Source organism: Lissotriton vulgaris, chromosome 3_2 (assembly GCF_964263255.1).
Source record: "Lissotriton vulgaris chromosome 3_2, aLisVul1.2, whole genome shotgun sequence".
NCBI classification, from domain to species: Eukaryota; Metazoa; Chordata; class Amphibia; order Caudata; family Salamandridae; genus Lissotriton; species Lissotriton vulgaris.
The window spans coordinates 91,293,458-91,319,992 of NC_141690.1; the positions used below are offsets into that span (position 1 = coordinate 91,293,458).

The window sequence follows — 26,535 nt, forward strand, 5'->3', positions numbered from 1 at the left end:
CTAACCATTTTGCCTAATGCAATCCCTTTGTTTCCTTCAAAGCAAACTGAACTCTCCAGTGGACTCTTCAATGCAAGATCTCTAAAGAAGAAGTATTCTAATGTCTACAGTACGCTCTCAGATTCGAAAATCGACCTAAACCTTTTCACTGACACTTGGCTAAATGATGACGCAGAACCAATGCTACATCATGCAATAACTGCTAGCCACTAAATCCTCATCAGAAATTGACCCACAAAGAAAGTGGGAGGAGTAGAATTAATTTTCCACAAAAACTCTCCATCTACAAATTCCATTGTAAAATATGCTACTCTAGAATGTATATCGCTGCTTGGCAAATGTCCTCCTACATCATTCTTTACGTCCTTTTTCTTTATTTTTAGACCACCACTCAACAATCCTGCATTTCATAACCTCCTCACAGGTACCAGAATATCAAGTGTCCTGGACTGATCAAGCTATCATCTGGTTCAACCTCCACATGTCTTCCCCTCCAGCAAATGCTACAACAGCTACTCCCAAAACAACAGCCAGAGAGGCCCAGGTCACAGTTACGATCAACCAATCTCCTCCATACCTAACAACCCACAACTCACAGTTCAACAGTTACATCACAAATATTACTACATCCTCTCATCAAAGCCAGGAAGCTAGTTAGAGGAGAAAAGGAAAAGGCCCAAAGTAGGATGGAGGCAGATATAGAAGGAAGAATCTCTTAATGCGGAAGGAAGCAATCTAGTGAAGGGCAGTGCTTTGTAAACCATAGAGCCGAGTACCCAAAGCAAACTGGGAAGATAAACCATTTCAAAAGAGACAGAATTATTCACTAGAGGTGCACTAACTACTGCATTTGAGTCCCCTGGCTAAAGTTACAATAAGGGACAATTCTTTGCTCTGACCTGGGTGGAATCCTGTTTGAATTTCAGAAAGAAAATTAGTATCTTCTACGTAGGGTAATAGTTGTATTGAGGTAGCTTGTTCAACCAATTTGTTTACAGATTATGTGAAAATTATAGGGTGCACTGAGGCAGCGCAAGTTTTTTTCAGAATTGTTTGATGTAGGCAGTTTTGAGGTAATCTAAGAATATTCAGATGTTAGGGAGTGGTTGATGATATCTTTAGTTTGAAAGGAAGTTGAGCTATTAATGAGGATTTCATTGGTTGTATGAGTGGGACAACGGCCCACCGGTGATTCTGATGTGCCGCAGATGTTTGCCAGGGTAAAATGTCCTCAGTAGATCAAGGGTTGACAGAGAGCAGAATCCTTAAAGAAATTTGATTAGACCTCAAGAAGATGTGTGGATTGAGTTCTAGGTCCTCTTTGGTATTAAAGTTAAGATATATATATGTGTCTTTGTCTTTAGAGAGGAAGTGGTCAGAAATGGAAAAACAGTTTTTGTGTGAGGTTGATTTTTGATGTTGAACATTTTGGGTTCAGAAATGTGGTGATTATCTTGTAAAGTTCTGCTTTTAGCTATCTAGCTACCTATAGGCGTTTATGGATGCTAGAGTGGTATTGGAGTATAAGATTGCCTGGGGTTTGTTTGTTTTTCCTATGTATTTCCTACATTATTTTGTTATATTTAAGATATTTCACCTCTGGCTATTGATAGAAATAGAGCACAGGTTTCACGTTGAGGGCAATAAAGCAACTCAGTATAACTCAAATGTACTTCATTAAACTCATTTCCCACCCTTTGAAGGATAAAAAGCGCACTTCCAAGTCTAGGTGACCAAGATGGAAAGGGGTTGAGAAAACTACCATGGGCTTGGAGAAAGGTGCTGTTAATGGCCAGTTGCTATTACGTTTCCACTGCTCATCCCTATTCTGTGCACATTAGTATCCAAAAGAATTGGACAAAGGTAGAGGAGACAAACCCTCTAACAGACGTATTGGCAGTCTGCTAATGCGAAGGTGTTCTTTGTTGCCAATATTTTGGCTAAAGCACAGTGACAAATGGATGACAAATTAAGTACGTCTACGGTTTATTTCTGACAATGTTTTCGAAACAATATTTCCACATGATGACAGTTTTTCTGGTCTAGTATTTCAAACACAGGGGATTTTATAGGCTGAATCGCTCTTGCATTCTAGTAAAAAAAAAAGATATTGCCATAAATGCATGATTTACACCATGTTCTAGGGATTCGATGTCACAATACTATGGTAAATAATATTGTCGACAAAAATATTGTGTCAAAAATATTGTTTACCACAATATTGTCTCTCTATACTTAGAATGGAAATGTCAAAAACATCAGAAAAAATATTATCGACTGAAATATCGTCAAAAAAGACTAAAATATAGTTTTTAGTGTAAATGCAGTTTAAAGTAGTACATTTTACCTACAATATATAAAATTAATATCATGTAAAGTAAATACATGTCACTAAGCATGTAATGCTATATATATTTATTTAACCATAGAAACATATATATGTATAGTATGGCAATTAAAGAAAATTATTTAATTTACATTATTCATTATATTAATTTAGTTTTTAAATGTTTTTAAAAAAATTATTTAGTACTTTAAAAAGCATATATAATAATGAATACAAATATATATACTATGCAAAATACAAACAATAAAAAAACAACCAAACACAATTCTATAAGAAAATCTATTAATTTCACCAATATAGAAAATTGTAAAATATTAATACCACAAAAACACATTAAAAATAGAATACTTTAAAACAGAAACAATATTAAATATAATAAATAAACATATTAATATAATTAATTTTTTGCCAATAGAAAGTAAACCTGCTGGTCATTCTGGCTGGCTTCCAACGGACTCAGAGAGCCCAACCGCCAGTCATAATCCGGCCAGTAATCTCAAGGGAGGGCCTATCCACCCTTGATTACATAGTTGCTGGCCTGTCGGGCATGGCAACCATGTTGGAAAGCATGTTTGGGGGCCCCCAGCAGGGCCTCCTTTGGGGCACGGCATTCAGTTGGAAGCCGAGGGGGTACCTATGGTGTCCCCCTGTTGATCCCTGCTCCTTGTGGCAGGTATGAACTGCACCTCCCTTTCCTCATTGGGAGCTTGTGTTACGGCCGGTTTATGGCTGTAACATGAGCTCCCATTGAGGAAAGGAATAATGCGTCAGAACAGTGTTTGGTCGCATGGAAATGAGTCAGTCAGGACCACCGACAGGGTGTCGGTCGGTCCCATGACCGAGTTGGTGTCGGGTGGTAACAATTCCGCCCGACATCAAAATAAGCCCCTAAATATTTTACATAACTAAAACAAATTACCATTAAATTAAAAAAAACTATCAAATTTAAATGGCATACCACCCTATTGCCCTGCAAATCGAACAACCTGCTAAAGCACTATAAATTACTGATATTTAAAAAAAATAACCCAAACACTTAAAATTACAAACTATATTTTATAAAATCAATAACTATTACACCAACAGTGCTAAGACCTAAACTTAATATATCAACTAAAACAAATTAAAAGCAATATTGTTTACAACGATATTACTGAAAACTATATTAAAAACGATATTGAAAACAATAGTATTTATTTAAAAAATGATATTCTTGACAATGATTTCAATATCATGATATTTTTGAATCACAATATTTTTTGGGGCAATATTTTCCTCTTAGATATTTTTTACTCGACATTTTGTCCAAACACCATTCTATGGACTCTGGATCCCAGTTTCAGACCTGCGGGCAACGTGCAACAATTTCACACAAAATACAAACCATGAATGGTTGCAAGACACACACATGGGAAGCACACCTTGACATGCTGGGTGGCAAGGGCTGAGGTTCGACCTAGATTGAATTTATTGGAATTACTGGTCTGAAATGAAAGTGTAAATCTTGTGCAAGTCAGCATCTTTATCATGAACTGTTGCTCTTTGATTACAGCTGAGGCAGCACTGAAGGAACCACGTGTCAACCAGGCTGTGATTAGAGGGATTACCTCAGGATAACTGTTGTCGTTCCACAGTAACAGCATGTGAAACTTAAAGGGAAGTTATTCTGCAGCCAAATGTTTAAATGCAGTAAAACAGAAGTATTTACAGTGCTTAGAAATGGCAAAAAGGAAGGATGAAGCGGTATACAAAAAGCAAAAAATGATTATCATTGATTGGTATGACTCTCAGGTTTCTGCCTCAGGTTTTACTACAGGTTAAAAATAATTCTGGCATCCTCCAGCTGTGGTGGAATATGGGGTTTGCATTCCCTGCTTTGTGCATACATACATTTTCACACAAAGAGTTAATTACCTACAGAGATGCATACACCCAAAGACTATGCTCCGGCGAATAGAAGATGTTATAATCTGTTTTCACATGATTATGGTACAAACACTGTACTAATTCCTTAGGCTGTCTCAAATATGTCTTTATCGTTCTCCAGATGTGTAATGAAAATAGTTTTAACAATGATGAGCAGTTTGGTAGTAGACTTTTCTTTTCCTTATAGTTGCCATATTTCCTGTGGACTCACAAAATGTCTACAAGTCTTGTAACACAAACCTTTCACTCTGATTCATTAGCAGAGATAACCTCAATACCAATCAATTTTGGGACCTCCAGCACTGCTTCAACATTGCCTACACACCCTTAGGTTCACTGATCCAAATGCACAGCTAACCACTGGCTTCACTCAATCTTGACCATTACCTTTTCCATCTCCATCATTTAGGGCTTGCCTCATTGTTTGGTTACCGACCTCATGCTAGCCTTACACAAGAGGCACAGCTACCACTGTCCTGTTCAGCGGCCTTGGCTGATTAAAGCATGTCTGCTTCTCAGCCCTAGGTCTGATTTTTGATGTACCCACTTGTCGTGAATGCAATTATGGGACATTTTCAGAAGTAATATGTGTAGCATACATCTACTGTCAAGCAAAATATAGTGCTTTCCTCGCTTACAGTAACTTTGCATCAAAACAAAAAGGAGAACATTTAAACTACTTCTGGTCATCCTCAATTTGCATTTCATTTGTGTCTTGAAGATTTTAACACAAATCTTGGGTACATCCAAACAAAAGACTCAATCCAGTGATGGGTTCCCAAATATGAACGAAAGGGTGTGAACATTCCTTAACGTTGTAACGATGGCAATGGGTGGTGTACGAATACACATAATCACCCAGGTATGAAAGGAAAGAGATGGCTATTGTCCTCAGGCCAGGCCCTGCAACATGGTACTTACAGCGTGGACAGCGAATGGAGCGTGTCGAAGGCACCAGGCGCTACTGTCGTGATCTGGTTGTCGTACAAGGAGAGCAAGCGCACAGAACTCAGCCCTGTGAAGCTGTCGTTGCTGACACAGCTAATGCGATTGCTTCTTAGCATCCTGGGAAGAGACAAAAAGATCATTGATTGTTAACGAGATCAACATTAGTCAGAAGCATAAACACAATAAACAGACTCATGCTGGCAGGTCACAGTGTCGCTAGGCAGGGTATAACCACAAAGGCTACAAAGAGACTACACATGCAGTAAATAGAATTTCCATGTGCTTTCTTTTTTGATTACATTTCTTCAGAGACAGGTGTTAATCACTTACAAAAGAAATTTACCAATGTTGCTGAACATGCAAATTAAACGGCACATCAAAAGGCTTGCATTTTTGACACGTTTAACTCTTTCCTACCTATTTTGCAAACCATAGTGCCTGATTTTCTAAGTTATTTCTTGTTATAAAGTCTGCGATTTGCAAAATCACAGGCTTTCTAAACCACAAGTCACAATGTACTCAAACATCATTTTGAGGCAGGGAAGTCTGTCCAACTCGCAGTGCAAACTTTGCAACTCGCTGCGATTCCGAAGTAGGAGGCGGCATGAACGTGTGGTTATCCTCCCTCCTTCAAAATCGTAATGTCATATATAAATGGTTTGCAACTTCAACTGCATGTGCAAACCACTGACTGGATACAGAGAGAGCTTTATATCCATTTGAAAGATGGATGCCATCCCTGAGGGACAGTTTCCAGTCTGTAAATGTGGGTTGTTGGCACTGAGGGATGAAGACAGTGTTCTGCATGTTTCTCAATGCCCTTCACAAGTTGGCATTCTCAGATTGCAAATGCACAGAGTTTATATGCCTGAAGGACATAGTAACAAATATGGTTTGACATAAATACTGTTACTTAAGTATCAATTACACAAATATAATACCACTAGGTGGAATTATTTAAAATTACCCCAACGAGGTGATATTTCTTTACATAATAGTATTTAGGACACAATAAATATGTTAGTCAAGTATTCTGAGGCCTCCATTTCATGCATGCACAGCCTCTTCCGATGGAGTCACATACACTGTTTCGCCTTACTGATATTAATGGGGCAGGAGTCTGCAAATCAAACTTAATAGCCATTTTTCAATGAGAAGGAATAGTGCATCTGTAATTGTGCAAAATGAAAGCCAGTCATTGTTAACCAGGATAATTAGTGGATAAGACACTCATTTCTTTGGCTAGAACTCCATGAATAAAACATTTTCTTTACAGAGACAAACTGATTTAAAGTGCCATAGTTATGAGAGTTTTGGGAAAATGTGAATGCTACCTTAGGGGCCTATTAGGATGGCGGACGGACCAGCGTCCGTCCGCCACCCCCAAGGTGGAGGGACCGTCCACAGGGGCAGCGGCGGTCCCTCCGTGCAAATTAGGATGTGACCGCATTGCTTTAAGCAGCACCCGCCGCAAGGTTAAATATGCATGCTTTCCATTTGCACCCCCCACCCCCCGACACCCAGGAGGCCCACAAGGGCCCCCCAGACCTGCCGTCCGCCGCTGATCCCACCGCCATCCTAATCTGGCGGTGGGTGTTTTGAAGGGCCGCAGTGGTGATTCCGCATCCTCCAGGCCGGCGGTGGCTTCCACCGGCCCGGAGGATGCGGAATCACCACAATCATAATCGAGCCCATAGTTGGCATTCATTTTTCCCCTTAAGTGGACTTAAAGTGATGCTCTCATTTCTGCATCACATTTTGGGGGGAAAACGGGATACTTCACCAGCAACAGTACTGAGCGGGTGAAAGCCAAACGCAAATACATGTGGAGATACGTGAAGTAACATTGTCTCTGCAGGTTATCCTTCTTACATTTGTGATAAAGTCTAAACTCCTCAATGCAAATGTACAGGCTTGCTCCAGAATTGAAAGAAGTGTTGGCAAAGCCAATTATTCAGGCTTGCACTATTAGTTATAAGTCAGATATACTGCCTTTGCCCCAGTCTCCAGGCAAGTTTACCCTTTGGAGTCCTTGGAAAAGCATGTGTTTTTACATAAAGTGAACATCTTTGTTTTGCAATAAAAACAAATAACAGAAAATTACTGTAATTTTTTTACAACACAGGCATAAGATCAAGAATTGAATGGGAAAAAACTGTGACGATTGGGTGTACTTTTCAGACGTAAAATAGTTCTCCATGCCTCACAATGGAACCAGTTCATTGGATGCGGAATGATACGCCACATAGCTAATAGCATTAGATGAGAAATGTATAGTCTTGAGCTGATCTAATATTTGTGTCTCGAAATCTCAATGATGTTGTTGAAGAGGGTAGATTTAACCCCTTCGCTGCGGCGGCTATTCCGCCGCAGCGCTAAAGGGGCGGGGCGGCCGCGCGGCCGCCGCATGCTGGTGACAGAACCGCTCCGTCACCAGCTACAGTTGAGCTGTGCTGGTGACGGAGCGGTTCCGTCATGACCCGCCCCGCTCTTTAGAACGCCCGCGCAGGCGCGAAATCAGCGCCGCGCAGGCGCGGCGGCCGGGCCATGACGGAACCGCTCCGTCATCAGCACAGCTCAACTGTAGCTGATGACGGAGCGATTCCGTCATCAGCATGGAAGGGGTTAAAAGCTTGGTTTATATTTATTGTAAACAATAGGTATTGAGGCAGCTGCCCCGTGAAGCCAGACCTAAAAAATGTCCAGTAATCAGGCTCCCGACAAATTTTCCCTGAGAGCATTTAAATATGGCTGGTGATTATTGGAAGCCGATCTGGCTACACAGGTGGAAACCCCAGGGATGGTGCACTCCTTGAGAAAATTATTAGAGGTGGCCATTTTCACCGGAAGGAAATTCGGAGAAAAGACTGCCATAAAAGTGTGTGTGCCTCACAATGTATGGACACGTTTACAATATTGCAGAAATGGTTGACGGTGATAATATCACTGGATCTGGTAGTCTTACACTATTTTCTGACATATTGTGGTCAAAACAGGAGATAAGGTATTTCCATCATATTTAGCCGCGCCTTCCCAAAAAGACCGAATGGGGAGGTTAATCAGATATACTATTCTTTTTAGAACATTATTTTACCTGTGTCTTAAGTTGGAACGTTATTAAAAACAGTGATTTTTGGTTTTTTTATTGTTTGGTTCCCATAGCAGCTTCTTACTACCAGAGTAGGCTGTGCTGATATGGCCATGGAGACATCGCTTCTGAGTACTGACAGCTGGGTAAAGTGAAAGGATAAAGCGTGTAAAATATCTCCCGCTTAAACGAAAAAGAAAAGGGTATCTACCCAACACCTTCATAAAAATACTAAAAGAAACAGCCCAAAAAAGACCTGCTTAGGCCCACCTGACTCCTTAACAGCGAGACACTAGGTACAGCGAGTGAAGTCTCACGAATGCGCAGAAAGGGTAACACACGTTATTACTATGGAGGCTCATCATACTCGGAGCCCTGGAGAGCCTAGTGCATGAGAAAGAGTGGTGGTAAACAAATAAAGCCCACTGCTCCACTCCCATCTTCCTTTCCAACATTCTAGCTGCCAGTCTGAGGAGAGCTGAATAAAACAAAGGTCAATTGTACGATTGGACAGCAGTGCTGCCTCCCCCCAAGGTGGAATTGTTCTGTGTGCGCCGCTCTGTCTTAGGAAACAGCAAAGTCCAAAAATGTCACAACATTGCCAGTGGTACCCTTGGAAACCCGCGACTCCCAAGCGAAGCATTTCTAAGGGCGCTGATTTGTTATTTTTGTGAGTGAGACATATGAGTTGAGTGTGGAAGAAACAAGACCATGCAATAGGGTAACTGGCCTTGGGGGAGTGGGAGCCGGCAGGAAATGTGAAGTTGAAGCATCCCACTGTGAATGTGAGCAGGTGAAACAAAGTCTTATGCTTCTGTAGGCCATGGGGGCTCTGACAGGATATCAAGTAGGGCTCTTATAATTAGATCAGAGAAGAGGAATGCATAAACTGTAATTGAAGAGAAGAACAGAACAACATCCCCTTTTCAACAGCATTAGGGAAGAAACCTGGTTTTAGTTGTCTGTACAGATGGGTGAGGGGTTGAGGTGGCCGGTGAAGCCCAGCTGTCATTGTCAGGATGAATTGTTTATGCTTAACCAAAATATTGCCTACTTTATGGTCCATGCAAGGCCTGGTTCATTCATGCTCAGCCTCTAGAAGGACCACAGCCACGCGGGCTTGCTTCGTTTACAATAGGCCTTCATTGTGCAATGGGCAGCAGCGACAGGAGACAGCGCCCTGCACTACCGACAGCTCTTTCGGCAATGGTGGCGGTGAGTGGTGAGCGTCTGTCAGGTTCAACCCACTGCCAGGACTCCCCGCTCAGCTCTGCTAGGAGGCCCGTACCGACTCTAGAAAAATACAGTCCAGTTCTTCCACTGCCAGCACAGTATACCATATTGGGAAATAAACTGTGTTAAAACGAGGCGATTCTTGTGATGGCTGTTTGCATTTTTGTAATGAAGTTTTATAAGCAAGTAATGTGATTTATACTAATTTCGAATTCTGCCATTTATAAATAAGCAAATTATTTGTTCAATATATATGGATTTATTGTTGTAGAGGTTATGCCTAAGCATTGTGCATAAAGCAAGTAATCAGTAATTATGCCAAAATAGAAAGAACTCGATAATCACCCAGTTCAAGTGATAAGGGACAAACATGATGGTGAGTGAAAGGTAGATGACAATGCACGAGTAGGAGGAGTGAAGGACGAATGGGTTAAGGATGAAAAATAGATGAAGATGTGAGAATAGTCGACATGAAGTGATTAAAGGAAGGAAGCCACAACAGGAGGTGAAGACAATCCAGACACAACATTACACGATACAGGCCTTCAACCAGCTCAATCTGGAAGTGGCTCTAAAATGTTACTTCCTCCATATTTACGAAACGATGGTGTTTGCGCAATATCTGGGGAGTTACCTGCGAGACGTGACCTAGAAGATGAGGTGGCATCTCTTCAGAGTGGTCTGGGGTTGCATGGCGACAATATTCCCATGCAGATCTATATGGTTGTCCCTGCTTATTTATGCAAATCCCACTTCTCGTAAATGACCAATGTGCGGTTGGTAACCCAAGCACGTGCCTTTTGTGTGTGACCTTCAAGAATTAACAAAGTTACCAAAATGACCTCCGACCTGCTCTACTGGTTTCTAAGGAGTTCTGCACGGACGTCGCTTAAGAGATATTGCCCTGGCTAAACCCTGAAGCTGCTCTTTCCTCATTGCCAGGGGAAAGCTGCACTTAGCGATTAAAGCCTTTGTTGCCATCGCTTCTCCTCCCCGGCGCTTGCAGTGACATTTATGTAGTTCACTTTTAATGCTCTGTACTTTATTTACAGCACAATTACAAATAGATGCGCCTCACTCATTAAACATTTAAAGCCAAGGACTGGGAACAACTTAACATCCTGAGACTTGAGAAGGTCTTTCACAACAAACCTTCCACAGTAGAAATATTTTACACTATTTTTAGTAACGTAGGTCTCTCTCGAGCTCGCACCTTGTCCAAGGTGTGACAATAGGCTCCGCCCGCCTTTAATACTCCATGGGGCCCAATGTAGACAACTGAATACATTCTCAACAGAGGAAAGTACTAAGTACCTTTGTACAAGTGGCACTGAAGAAAGAAGGAAGCTGTTTACAATGACAAACAACAGCACAAATAGTGTACGACCTATATATTGGCAAAAATATTGTATGGCCCATATTTATAGCGACAGAATCGCTGTCCGCATAAGGATGTACATGTATGTTCCCATGAAAGGCATTTGAGATTCAAGCCACTAGTACTTGGCTGAAACATGTAGATCTGTAGATGATGAAGTTTATTAAATACTCCAAGTGCATCGACCTTTGTTTTTCATCTTGCCAAAGGGCCCATGAATAAATTCCAAAATAAAAGGGACACCTTTCAGCAATTTTGTTCTCCTACCCCAAAACAATAAGTGCTCCCGCGACTAACATTGTTGAGCTCGCCCAGATGCAGGAGGTATGTAGGTGAGGACACAATGACGAAGCATGCCAATGGATGATACACTCTGTCACAATGTGATGGATATTTCATCCTCCTGATTACAAGTGCATTATGTCTCCTATGGCACTTGAAATAAGGCAGACGGGGTATCCATAATGTTTGTGAAGCAGGAACCCATCCAACAAACTCTAAATGATGTTCCAGGTCCTCAAATGCGGCACTTCTTCCAGTTCATGCCGCATATTTGATACATAGAATGCGTTTTTACAGATGTATGTGCTTTGCTGCAAAAACTACAATTGCAAACATGCTCACACCAGACCTACTGACATTTGATTGTTTAGCATTGCCCATCGGTGAGAAGGAGTGGTCAAGAGAGGAAACCTTCTGCTGAGGAATCAGGAAACCTCAGAGAAACCACTAGTTTCTCCACTTGATTGCAATGGGTGGTACTGGGCAAATCTATTTGTATCTCTTTGCTCCATTCCATTTTCTCAGAAAGTAATAGGAGCACCCGGAGATGAATTACAGATCCGTTTAAAATCTGCACACTTATGGTGCCACTTTAAGAGCCTCTCCTCTCCCTATCCTCACAGTAATCTACTCATCAGAAATAAATTACCACAAGAAAACTTAGATATTCTACACCCACATGCACACACAACTGCAACATAGGCATTCAATAGGCTAATGATGATCCCACTCCACAGAACTTTCTCCTGAGGCCTAGCAATGAACAGTCATGCACACAGTGGACCAAAAAAGATGACAAAGTTCGATTGTGCACACACGCTAACACACATACTATACTACAAAGATCCTTTAACACCTTAGCAGCTATGGAACGTCCAGCTCCAGTGCTGAACGTTCCATTGCGCAGGTGCAGTTGAAACGTCCAACGGCTGACAGCAGCACTCCCGAGGTAGTGGTGCCGTCGGCCGTTGGATTAGGCGCAGCACTTAAGGTGTTAAAGGATCAGACACAACAATGTGTTGAAACTAATTTAGGGCCTTTTAAACAGACACAGGAGTTCATTCTTTAGAAAGAGGAGGAGAGACAGCAGTAAGGAATCTGTGATTAGACAGAGTAGCCGCCAGAAAGAGCATAACCAATGTCAAGTAACTTGCTCCACTGACACATACCTATACAACATATTTCTTGCTTTTAGAATCGACACCCATGCAGTACCCTTCCAAAAGGAGGAGGGTCTGAGTTGTGAGCTTGTATCAAGAAGTGCTGCAGAACCGAGTGAGCAAAAATGCCTTCTCTGCAGAGTTGACTGATGAGGCAGCATTTGTTTGTGAATGTGTGCACGGATGCCAATATCAGATCTTGACTGCTGTCTAGTACAAGAGCACCCCTTGCCAACACCCTCTAGACAGCTTTAGCTAGGGTGGAGCAAGCACATAGGCCCTCAGGGGGGTTCCTACTTGGCCAGAGCACAGCATTTCTTTACATTCGGGATGATCAAGCAGGAAAGGGTCAATGTCTGCAATTCTTCTTCCTTTCTTGGTAACAGCAAAGTCCCCAAAGAGCAGGTCATCTACATGACATTTCGTCATTTGTGCAATATAAAAACTGATACCAGCACATAAGGTAGGCTCCTATATATGGCTCTCCACCACTAATAAGCAAGCTGGTGGCATTTGTTGGCAACTGGGAGCAATTGTGATTTCAGAAATCCAGACCCAGTGTGGCGCCTGGGATCATTCTACAGGTGAGGTAACTGCTGATAGAAGTATCCGTTAGAAAATAGTAGCAAAGCCTAAGACTGAGTTTTAAAAATAAATACGACTACATGTTTTGGTTAAAGTCAGATATGTTTTTATTGTGTACCAGATGCAGTACTACTCTACCAAATTATCTTTTCAAGAGAAAAAGGTAATGGTAATTGGGACATGCATTAGAAACAATAGCCATTATCTCAACACATTACTAATTAATGGCTTTAATTTATGACCCATGCATGTCTGATCAAGAAAGCATCAGTACATAACTCCTCTGAATCATCCAATCAGTGCTTAAACGTAAGTTATGTGGCAATAGGCCAGTTGAAATCAACATTATATTGAAGAACATTTCTAGGGCACTGATCTAAGAAGGAAAGAGAGGAGTCCAGTCTTGGCAATACAGGAGACCATGCTTGTCAGTCCAGACTGCTTTAAGATGAAGCCAAATATCTCATGTATTCCTATCATTAGGAAAACACAGGTATTGTTGTCTTCATGACATTGCTGCTCAGTGATAAGTGTGCCTGCACCTATGAAGCTTGTGGCAATGATGGGATCTTGACTTTCCGATATTTAACCAAGCTGTTTAAGACAATATGAAACTTACACAAATGTTGAAGTGGGCTAATGTTCATTTTACAATCATTTAAATAGTTTGTTACTATACAATAGCATTAACAATAACTCAAATTTGAGAACTACTTTCCTAAAGGACCAGAGGAAGGAGCGGGCAAGTAGAAATTATACTTACAAGGTTTTCAACCCCTCAAGCCCCTTGAACATCTTGTGGTGGACATTTTCCAACCGGTTACTGGTCAAGAGCAGCTCATTCACACCGCTGGATCCTTCAAATGCTCCTTCTTCAATGTCTGTTATCTTGTTGTTGCTCAGGTTTCTAATTGAACCACAATGAAATCAATATCAAAACCAAGTTTTTCTTACTTATTTCAGTGTTTTAGTTATCAAGGGCAGTGGTTCTTAACCTTTTGACTTAAGTGCAAACCCCCACTGATTCGCGACTGGATGTCAGAACCCCCACCTAAGCAATTTCTATGAGTTGAACCTCAAAACAATACTCAAAAACACAGAACTAAGTATACATAAAAAAACTACACAACTAATAAAGTATGTTATTTAATACACAAACAACAATATTCACAAATCATTTTTTTTTATTTTAATGGGAATATTGGAGCCTTTTAAAAAATGTAGGGCCTGAGTTATACTTTGGAGGGCGGCTCACCCTCAATCAAGGTGATGGAATTCACTTCATCTGGCACCGTGGCTGGTTTACTGCTTACAACTACTTGGAAGTGTATTTTACACACTGGAGTAGAACATGATATATTAGACACTAATAAGGAGTATTACTTAAGGATATCTGTAGTATTGACAAAGGGAAAATAAAACTTACGTTTAATCTACTAATACAATTTTTTTGAAGCTTCTTTGGTTTGTAATATTTGGTATTATATATCAGGAAAATACTCAGAACAATACACTCTATTTATAATATTTATCAAAAGCAGTATGCAAACAAACTAGTTAATGGGTATGAAGTTTTCTAAACATCAAAATAAGGATCTCAGACTTAGAAACTTCTCTTTAAACTCCACTTTCTCTCACAGGCCTTCTTCAGCCTTTGAAACAAAATCTCCATATAGAACATTCTATCTAATGTCTCTAGTAGCCCAAATATGTTGTATACATGCCATCTTTTGGCAATTATGGAAGAGAGTATTTTTTATTTCCATTTAGAAAACTCTTACCAGATGAAGATAGAAGTTGTTAAAAAATTGAGACTTTGCAAAGAAATTTAAACAAAAAAAATGAGACTTTGCTTCTCCCAGTGAAGCAGCTGTAAGTCTGTTCTAAAAAGCAAACTGACCTATAATGATGGAGGTTTAATGTGAGCGTAGTTCCCACTTGCCTTTTCCAGACTGCTACATTACCATTTCAACTGAATGGAAATTGTGTGTTGTGGCTATACTGGTGTTCTTTTCACTTCGGAATTAGATCATCAAAATGGATATGCTTCTGCATCACCGTACAGATACCTGCTGCTTGATTTCTGGGGAAATTAGAAGTGTGACGGCAGACCTTTCACGCTCAGTGCCGCTTAAATAGTGTGTCCTGCTCAATGTGAATTTTGCACCTGAGCTAACAAGTCTGTTTAACAGTCATTCTTTTTTCCTAACGAAAGTTTAATGAAGCGAGAACCCAAAGGCATATGTTGAATGCACGAATACAGGCAGAACAGCACAGTTTTGGGAGTCGTTAGGGAAGCTGGAATCATTCCTGAATTGGCAGGGGCTGCCAAGAACCCCACTGTGGCAGTACAACAGGCCAGCTGTCTAAAGGCTAAACTGATGTGGCAGAGGCATGCAAGTGCAGGGCGAGGGAAGACGCTTGACTGACAGTGGCCACCCCTGTTGAAAAGAGATATCCCAACTAAGGTGCACCCCACTGATCAGGCAAAAACTCATGCTGCAGTCCGCTTGCTTGGCTCCCCTCCCAAACCCATTGCATCCAGCACTGACAGGAATTAATGAAGCTGTGGAATTACAAAGGGGGGCTGACATGTCACTTCAATAGCAGTTGATCAAGGAGCACACACTAACATTTTACGCAGCTGCGGGAGCTTCTTGAAGATTCCAGTCGCTTCCAGTACTGTGAACTCATTGTTGTTAAGTCGGCTGCAAGGAAAAGAAATGAAAAAGTTTCTCAACAAAAACTTCTATCAAAAAGACATGCTTTTGCAGAAAGATAACCAGAATCCCATCTGTACTTAGACAACATGTGTAACAATACCCCCTTTGGAATGATTCCAGAATATTGACAGCAAGCTTATAAATATATCTGTATATTTCCAAGATTTATATGCTACACACACGTTTATTTGCATATAAATACATGTAAAATAAACAAATGCATGCATAGCAGCTCTGTGGGAGCAATCAGTGCTCTTATTAACCTGGGTTACTAATGAAAAAGGTGAGGTTTAGCAAAACCTAAACACTGTCACATTTTAAAAAATCCAAAGTTCATGAACTTTAAAAAAACCTGAATTCAAACTGAGATGAAAAATACCAGATGCACTAGGGTGTATAATATTGACTGAAGAAGTCAAACAAATCTAAAAGTAGCAAAGATTGTCAGAGCACACTGTTGGGAAATAAAACTATTTTGCAATCTCAATGTTTTTTTATTCAACCACAGGTCTAATGTAGGTCACCTTCATACACCAATGAAGAGAAAGCTGTCGCCACCAATCAAAAGGCATAAAAATGCACATCTCCTATAATTCTAGGGGGACTTTTCCTTGTAAGTGCAAACTATCTCTAACAAACAAGTTTTTTGGGGTGGCATGTTAGAATTCATTTTGTAAACCAATCCTTGAAATAATGTACACTTGTAGTCCTTGCTAAACATATTTTTCTGATCCGAATTTCAAAAATATATAATACCAAACCTCTCTACAACAATGCCAACAACATAAGGACAATCCCACACCTTACAAACTTCGCTCACCAATGTCAACAATGTCAGAAACAAAAGCATCCACAGCTTATTACTGTCTGGCATTCATTCTGATAGCAGTAATTAACCAGGTTTCCTTATAGTCAGGATGCTTCCCACAAAACATCTAACTTCTGAGCCCTAAAAAATACTTCTATGACTGCCAGATGCCTCCATTGACACTGACCGCTCTTTTACCCCTACACTCATGACATTCAACTCTACACGTACATTAATAACTATCAATCGGAGAACTTATAACACAGCATGTCCACTAATGTCAACAAAAAATGTCCTTCATCTTAGTGGCAGCAAAGCAGAACTATTGACCCTCAGAATAAATTGTTCTTGAACCACCCATGAAATTCTTCTACCTATTCTATGTCAATCATTACCACCAACAAGGTGAAATGAGAAGGAATTGCACCAGACTATCACAGCCCAGCACATTTCTATGTCCAATGCTTCTCACTACTACCCTCCATTTCATTTCCAAGACAGTTGCGCAGTTACAGTTAAAGCTATCATCAATTCCAAACCCAACTACTTCAGCTCACTCTACATAGACTAGTGTAATACGATTGCTGCCTCCAAAAGTTTCATAACAATGCAGCTAGAGTCATAAACTAACTAGAATGAATTCCTACGGCCCCTCTTACTCACACTGGTACTACTCCACTATAATCTTATTAACGCCTGGGCCACATTCAAAGCCTTTTACCTGAGAGCCAAGAACAAATACATCCGCTTGAATACTTGAAACCACAAAATATACATAGTAACACAGATCTACCGTTCCTTAGATGGGCACTGCTCTAATTGCCAATGTCTGCTATATGCTTAAAAACAAACTACAGCTCAAATGCAACACACTCCCTATGAAGTCCTTGCCATTATCTTTATGTGCAATCATTCTTCCATTGTTAAGCGACATTACAAAATGAGGATGTCTTGAGTAGAAAGCTGTTGGCCACAACCCAAGTACCCTCCCAGACAAAATCTATAAGGAGCAAAATGTGACCTTTCTCATGGTATTAAGAATTCTAAATTGTAGAGGTTCATTTCATAATATATTTAAATTAAACATACAAGGATGTGCTATTTATTGTACTCACATTTTTAGTTTTTATGAAATTTACATTCAGTATTAGCATTTCAGTTGTTCATAGCTCAAACATGTTGAGATGTATTAAAAATTACAGATTCTAGAAATAATCATTAGGCTAGATGTGAATTTAAAGTTTAAAACAAATGACTAAGTATTTTTCATTTAAATAGTGAAAGCTTTGTCTACATAAATTTGACTTTGGCTTTGTAAACCAATGTATTCACCACCCAATCACATTGTCACAAATGTGGCATTAACAGAATCTATAAGAAATGTATCTTTTTCAAACTGTTTCATAAACATATTATTTCCTAACTGTGTAGGTCACATTTCTAGGTTCCAGCATGCAATGTAACTAGCTGACTCGTTAAGAGTTTGGAGTACAGAATTTTAAATACTTAATGTTATGGAAAGCTGTAGACTGCAACCCAGTTTGTGTTATCTTGGACTATGATAATGGCACGCTATACTAATTTTAAATTCACATTAAAGCGTCTTGCAGGGGCCTGAGGGGTGTGTACAACAGGGGACTGCCATCGGTGGAAGTATATGAATATTACTGGAAGTGCGGCTTCGTTAGTAAAAGGGCAGCGGGAGTTCTGAAAACATGTAGCTAAATTAATACGGATAAGGACGTACAAGAACTATTAAAGGCTTTTGATTTGTTTTGAGTATATACATTATTGGGGCTGTAGGTCTATTGCTAAATGAGTATGAGTACTTATAAGTTGTTGAGTACTGACGAATTAAAGATAAATAATAATTGCGGAATGTACACTGAAAGTAAAACATGATTACTGGCCTATTTTTGACCTATACATCTACATTTGATTGAGACTGTTACTGTTATAGACCACTTTTAATTTCATAATAGTCTAAATGAGTGCATATAAATTTCTATATGTAGCTTAACTTGGGATCACAGTTCATATAGTATTTCACTTAAATATTGCCAGGTTCTCGCAAACATATTAAGCCCACTTTAGCGTGGTCTGTGCTAATGCAGCAATGTATGTACTGCAGACCCTGCCCTGTATTCACATTCCTTTTCTCATCCGAAAAGACTATATCTCATCAACATAAAACAAATTCTTTCTTCAAGTCTTGGTGTCTTTGCTAAATCTGACACTTTAAAGAAACATTTTTAGAACTTAGAAATGGGGTGTTGTTTTAATTGTTCTCTTTCTTAACTTGTTTAATTGACGAATCATAACCATAGTTGTTATTGGAAGCTTGCTGGTTTGTGTGCATTTCTAAAATATACTATTAATGATGTAAGCTATAGGGTGACTTGATCGTTAAAAGTTGATCATCTTACAGTTCTGCAGTGTACTGGGGGATGTGATCAGGAATTTTCGTTAATTTTTGATTGGAGCAATCTACAGTTGTCCCTTCACAGCGACATTTTTCAGGACAGGCCAGATCTGCAAAGCAGTCTCCACTCAGCTTAGATCTGTAATCCTCAGTGCCTGTGGAAAATTAAAACAGAAACAGACAAAGCTTTGAGTACGTAATGTGAGATGTTATTACCTAGGCAGGAAAAAGAGGACACATTTAATAATAATGACAGCAACAAGGGTGAGAACTTCAGAGGTTTGGTTTTAAAAAAAAGAACTGACATAAAACAGTTTTAAACAAACAGGGTTAAACAACAGAGGCAAAGTACTGGCTGGAAAATGTTGACCAAATGATGCTATATCATAAGCTTTTCACAGCTACACTGTCTGCTGATTCTGTGGAACCAATGTGAAAATCTTAGAATGGCTACTGATTGCTACGTCATATATTGGATTTCGTTGTGCAAGAAAATAATGCAAGTCTAACTTTTATTGTAATTACTGAAAATCCTCACACATACACTTTTCTTTTCAACTTTGATTCTAACAATTTTTATTTTTTTAAACAATTGAAACATCAGTTTTCTGAGTTTTTAAACGTCTCTTTGCTCAGATGCAGGTTCACATTTGTCTACATTTTTAGAAGTGTGTGACCAGATTAAAAGCCTTGTCTCGTCTCTAAAATTCTAATGTGTGCTAAATGGCAGCAGTTTAATAAGCTGTAGAAAGCTGCGTGACGTTCCATGGTGCTTGACAGAACCATGTTTTACTCATACCTCACAATCACATGGTTAGATCAAGCACAAGAGAAAATCTCGCTAGGTAGCTCAAAAGCATCCATAGGCCAAGGGTATGACCAAAAGGAACAGAGGAAGGAAGAAGTGAGAGTTGAAGGGTTTCTTCAAGTTTAGTACCTGTGATGTATAGTCTGCGATGCCACAGGGATATATGTGTGACTGTCACTTCCCCCAACGGTGCCAACATGAAGGACATTGTAAACAAATCATGGGTGACACACTGCTCAAGGAATGGACAGAGGGTTGCAAAGTAACAGATGAAAACACGGTTGACTACTGGCTTCATCTGATACACAGGAAAAAGGGCCAGGATTAGTAGACATTACATCGGAACAGGAAGAACACAATATTTTGTTTCAGTCATTGGACATTACTTACATCCCAAGTGGTGAACTCCTAGAAAGTAAAGATAGCCAAGAAAGAAAAGAAGACACAGCATTCCCCATTAAGACAAAACAAACTGCATACAAAGCTGCAATAAGTCTGCAGAACACATGAACCGTAAGTATGATCAGTACAGATTAGACCCAGCCACCTTGTGAGGACAAAATAATTTAGCAATTTGGGAAGTGAAAAGAAAGTCAATTAAAAACAGAATATCATATGCGATTATAGTATGCCTTCTGGTGTCTTCCTTCTCCTATTGGGGTATTTATCATATTTGACTGTGTCTCTTAAACTATGACTGAGACTAAAGTAAATGTCAGTATTTCTCCTGTTCTAAGCCTAACAACGGGATATCAAATATGAAGTCAATGAACGCTATTCTTAAATTTTCATTTCAGGGCAAAGCACTAGTACTACAAATGTACCCTTTACAAATAATAAGAGAGGAGGTTCGGATTCTCAATTATTAGTTCAGCAAAATACAATATTGCACATTTGGACTACAACCTCTGATGTTTAGCAGAGCAGAGGAAGGCATATACTAACTTTCTAATTATTTGCACTACATAAACCCATGAAAGATATTCGCCGCAGAGGTTATAATGGTATAATTTGAATTAATAAGGCATACACAAATATGAACAAATATGTTGAAGCTATATTAGCACAAAAAGGGTATGTTAAATCCAGCCACTTGACTTAGGCATTCTATTTACTTTTCATCCTTCAACTCAGTTATTTCCAAAAAGTCTCCAATAGTTGCAAAATCCACCATAAGTGTGACACATATCCTAGCATTTACAGTAAAGTAAGCCCACTGCAATCAATGTGCTATACGGTGTGAGTGCTGCAGAGCAGATAGCAATGTAGGGTCAGAATGAAGTGGAACAACTGTACAAGCTATCAATACAGAGATTTGCTCAGCTGCAGAACTGATCTATCTTCTGCTACTAAATTGTAGAAAAGAATTATGACCAAGGGAAGAATATGTTACAATTGCCACCAAAGTAAGATTATGTCAAATCGATTTGTACATAACCACTCAAGGCATATACCAGAAGTAATTTAAGAGCCCAAATATGTGGCAAATTCCATATAAAAACACAGTAAATCCATCAGATTTTACACCTAGTTCTCATCTAGCCATATGCTAGTAGAAAATATCAACCCTATCCGTGGGATGTTCCATGGCACTGAAAATAAAAGTAGCCCAATAAAACATGTTATTTAGAGCAGTTGTACTAATAAACACATATTAACACATTTATTATAACAGTGCGAGGCTCACATTCCAGTTTATTAGCCCAGAATAACAAAAGTGACTTTAGAAAAACAGTGTTTTCTGCCTCACAAGTTGCATATAATCATTACTTTACACAAGAAATCAACTATCCTAACAGTCAAAATGTCCTTCCTTCAATATGATTAAACATTATGGTATGAACGTAAGCCATTGCATCTTGACTAACTAGCTGACAATAAACATGAAAAAATGACATAGAATAAACCGTGTATGCAGATGCAGACTACGTTTCTTTGTCCCGGTGCTTCTTGACAATGGCACATATTTATCATGATCCACCACAAGTTGGCCCTGCATATTATAATCAGCACAAGACGATTTTTCATTGAAAAATTCAATAACAATAATAATACCAGCACCTCCAAGCCATTCTTACAGTTGTGGATAGGCAGAAATAGAGCATATTGTTGCATTTCAAAGAATATGATGGTAAGTAGGTAGCACCGTACTTGCATATGGCAGGGAGAGTCGTTGTGAAAACTGCAGTCGCCTCCTAAGAAATATCTTGTGGCCTGGCACTTATTTTTCCACAAATGAAGCATTGGTGTAGAGTAATATATGTTGTTTGTTACAGACCTTGACAAAGAGGTGGGGCGTCATGACCCACTCCAGGCGTCACCTATTGTGAGTCAATGCCCTTTCCCACACTCTACAAGGGTAACAGATAGCAGATTACACTCTGGGTAGCTGCAATTATTGCTATATTTATTTATATATATTTAAATGCATAAATATATGCAAAACACACACCTATGCCAAATATATAATATATGTATAGATATAATACATATATATAGATATTATACCTTTTATGATATCATCTTTTACCGGAGTGAAAGAAGTTGTGAGCAGAGAATATATATATATATATATATATATATATATATATATATATATATATATATATATATATATAATATATATATATATATATATATTTATATATATATATATATATATATATATATATATATATATATATATATATATATATATATATTATACATGTAGATGTGTAGATGTGTGCTAGGCTATTTACTACCATTGGTAACTGTGAGGAGAGCTTGAGATTCATGAAAGGTGAAGTCTCCAGTGATGCATGGTGCCTTTCCCCACCTTCAACAATGGTAACAAATAAATAGCATATTGGAATATGCCTCCGCATTTTATGTGTGTGTTTTAACGATTGTATTTAACCAAAACCAGGCTGCAAGGGGTTAACTGTGTGCAAGGCAAAATCACACTCAAGAGATATCTGACTATTAGGAGAATTGTTTCCATGTGTAAAATAATTGTTCAATGCAATCTGGGAAGCAGTGAAAAGTATGTTTCTCAGGTCATGTTCCCTGTACTGTAGTAATAAACTCGCATTTTATTTTTGAAATGTAGTAATAAATTGTGAATGTGAGTTTCATTAGTATAAATGGTATAATTAACTTGTTATCGGGCCACATTTATTTGGCAGAAATATATATTATTCACACTAGCTAGTATGTAGTTAAGTTTAAGCCAGAGATTCCATTGTAAAGTTGTTATTGGCGTGGTTCAACGAATCTGACCAAACCTTTGCACAAATTATGATTTCTGTTTGGGCCTTTTGCTTGTTTCTTTCTTTTATCTATCTCTGGCGCCGGGAAACCCATTGAGGGTAGCTGTGCGCAATACAAGTTTAATAAATAAATAAATAAAATGCTCAATGGTTAGAGCAGGCAGACCTCGATGCAGAGCTCTGGCCAGGGACCAGGGTTCGATTCCTGCCCCGGAGGGTCTCGGGCTCATTAATTCCCCTGACCGGATATTCTCCCCTCAGTGCCTATTCTGATCATGGGTCCCACGCTGCAACTCTGGGCAATAGCTTGCTTAGTCTCCACAACGGCCCCCACAACGCGAGGGATGCCTGGCCTGCATCATGGGGGTGCCCAGGAGTGGACACTTCACAGGGAAAGCCAGGAAGGGTTCCCTTGCGGTATTCGTAGAAGTGCCGGGAAACCCACTGCAGGTAGCTGTGCGCTATACAAGTACAAAAACATTTACATTTACATAGCACGTTTGGTGCCGATCCATCAAATCTGGAGTTAAATTCTGGTATTCCTCTCAATTTCAATGAGGGAGAGCAAAGTTGGAAGCTCAGCCTATGCAGAAATGCCTCCAGCCTTTAAAGCATACATATACACCGGCCTGCCTACTGGAAGTCAGACAAAGCTAATTCTTGCGTGGCAAAGTTGTTTGTTCAATGGCTCTCTGTATAGATCTTGTCGGATCTGACAATGCAAGGAAGATCCGATTATATGGCTAATAATGTCTGCAAGTCTGTCAGTTCTCTTAACACTCTACATGTCAGCAGGGTTCACCGCAAGAAGGTGTCCACAGTTTTAAGTGATGCTCTTTTGTGGGTCTGGAGAAGCAAAACAGTAATCTTAGACAGTCTGGGTGATTGTTCAGTGAAGTACTTTCTTGATTCTCCAAAATTCCAGGGGAGGCACCTCTAAGTTTTTAGCGGGCTCCAGAATCCCTGTTCACATCTTGTGCAGAGATGGGGTTTCCAATGAAACTTTTCGATAGATTAGCTTAATTTCCTAAGAGGAAATGGCAAAGCACGGTGCACAAAATGTTTTCTTTCTTTGAGGTACAAAGGGTATCAATTAGAAATTACATTTTTTAGAAAGAGCAACAACTCCTAGGGAGAGACAATACAAGCCAATCCCCTCAGAATTCTCATATTTGCCTTCCTTCCCAAAGAGAGGTGGGCCTAGAAGGAGGGAAGGGAATTCAGGCAGGAGGGAAGAGCTCTAGTTTAGAGGTGTCACCCACAGTCAAACATACACCCCTCTGAGCACTGAACCTGAAGATGAGGAATTAACAGTATGTATGGTGCCACAGAGGAATAGATTACATAAACCATATAAACCTTACTGTAGGCTATTACATGTAGCAGAAGCTGCCTGGGCTACCTTGATAGCACAGTACTGAGGGACCACTATGCAAAGGGGTAGAGTGTCTACACCTCTTTCTATAAGGGAGAAGGGACTCCTGAAGGTCAAATCCTTCCGGCAAAAGAAAAAAGTGCCAATACAGGTACTGGGGAGGCCTAGTTCTCACACTCAGAAACCACCATCGCTAGGATTTACAAGAAATGCAATTGGAAACTAAAGTAAGATTACATTGATTCTTACCAAATGGAAAGCCATTTTTAAATCATAATCAGAGGAAAGCAGGCAATGTCTTAGCCAGTAAGGCAGTCTGAATACTGGCAGAATAATGCTGTCTTTGCTGGGGTTACAAACTGATATGTGACAATGAGACAACAGCACATTATAGCATAAGAGTAGTGTGGCGAGAGCCCACAAAAACATCACTTATTCTATCACAATATAGAGTCACCGTTAGATGCAGATATCAATCATTGTGTAGACTGGTGGTTACTGTGTGTAGACTGGTGGTTACTGAGCCAGGATCTCATCTGTGGTTTCCTTACCTAGACACATTATATGTATAGTGGTCTCAACGTGAAGGGTGCATAAGGACGGTGGTGCCGCTTTGCTGCTGCAGCAAAACTGCACATGGGTGAGGCTGGCAAATCCGCATTCATGCAGCTCGTTAGAGCTCTGCAAGCCAAAAGTCTGATCTATTATCTATTTAAAGAAATCCACTTCTGCCTCTTTTTTTCTGGGCAAAAATAAATAATTTTACAAATAAAAAAAAAAGCTTAATCATGAATGGTAGCCATCTGATCCTTAACCACTTGGATGCTAGGCGTTTTCCCCCCCAGTGCTGGAAAATGCCATTTTAGTGGCACCATGACTAGCTCAGCTCGTCATCAGCACACGACCCCCGTGGGTGATGACGAGCTGAGCTCGTCATCAGCATCGAAGGGGTTAAAGAGAGGGGTCAATGACACAAGCTTTGATCCTTAGCCTACTCTTCTTTCCCATTAACTGTAGTGTACCCCAGGACTCTTTTCTGTCATCCATTTTCTTTGACTTTTAGCTCCTATCAATTAATTTCAACTTAATTCATGGTGGGGCGCTACAATTTCAGACTTATACTGGCAACACACAATTCTGCATTCAGGTCGCTGGACCAACTAATAATCTCCAATTTAGTGAGCATTTCATTTATGTACATGTAGTGGCAGAATACACATCAATATCTTTCTAATATTGCTACTCTAAATTTTAACTGTGAGCAACATTTTGACACTGCAGGCAGAATGGAGTTACAAGAGCATTATGTAGATTTTCATAAGGGAGTAGAAGACCACAAAGAAGGCGATGTTTACCTTTTGAAGCACATTTTAAAGGCAAAAGGGACCAGAAGGAACAATTTGGATAAGAACGGGTCGGTTTGTCTTAGCACTTTCAGACATATGCAACAAAACATCTAAAAAGGGTAGAGGGCTGCATGCAATGTCTCAAAGGTTCAGAAAACAAGGCTGCTATTAGCCTACAGAGGACATGGAGATGTCGCCACAAACATGGCTGTTGTGTGCTTCAAAACCACATGCATCGCCTCTTCTAGACACTATAACAACACAATGGTTTCCTTCTCAGGGTTAGAGTGACTGCAGTGTGCCAGTCCAACTGTAGAGCCAAACCTACCTGGAATGAAATACTGTTCCTTTGCTATAGCAACAGGAAGAGAGAGAAAAACACAGAAAAGATGGGCCGAATGTCAGGAAGCAGAGAATGAGCTTAATTACATTAACAAAGGAATGAAGTTAAATACAGACAACCTAGTGCACAAAATATGGAATCAAAGCAGGAGCTGGTGCAACACAAAGTAAGCATTTGGTGGCGCAGGTACCTGAAACATGAACAAAAAGAAATATTTGGACTCAACCATGAAACAGCAACAGACTACAAAAAGAAGCCCATTGGACAGGTGGACACCATATCAAGGGTAGGCCTTTTAGGGTTGGAAACCAAGTGAGGAGGAAAAGGCACCAGATTTCGAGATGTAAACAGTTAATTTCACATTGAGGTTCTTTGGATAACAAACAAAACAGGGATCAAGAAGTAGCCAAAAACAGTGAGGATTTTCCAGTAATTCAGGCACTACTTAATAATTTAATATTTTTAGCACTAAAGAAAGAATGTGGTTCCTTACAAAAGAGAGGGTGTGCAAT

At 39.7% G+C, this 26,535-nt stretch overlaps 1 protein-coding gene across 3 annotated transcripts in view; it reads right to left on the reverse strand.

Annotated features, from left to right (window-relative positions):
- The window catches only part of SLIT2 (slit guidance ligand 2), a 650,203-nt gene that overhangs the window by 158,078 nt on the left and 465,590 nt on the right, over window positions 1-26,535 (reverse strand). For all 3 annotated transcript variants that reach the window (XM_086964039.1, XM_086964038.1, XM_086964040.1), the window contains exons 15-18: window positions 18,905-19,055; window positions 15,581-15,655; window positions 13,711-13,854; window positions 5,195-5,338 (exon numbers count right to left, since the gene is read on the reverse strand). In XM_086964039.1, coding sequence (XP_086820165.1) covers window positions 5,195-5,338; window positions 13,711-13,854; window positions 15,581-15,655; window positions 18,905-19,055 — 514 coding nt within the window. The remainder of the gene's footprint in view (window positions 1-5,194; window positions 5,339-13,710; window positions 13,855-15,580; window positions 15,656-18,904; window positions 19,056-26,535) is intronic.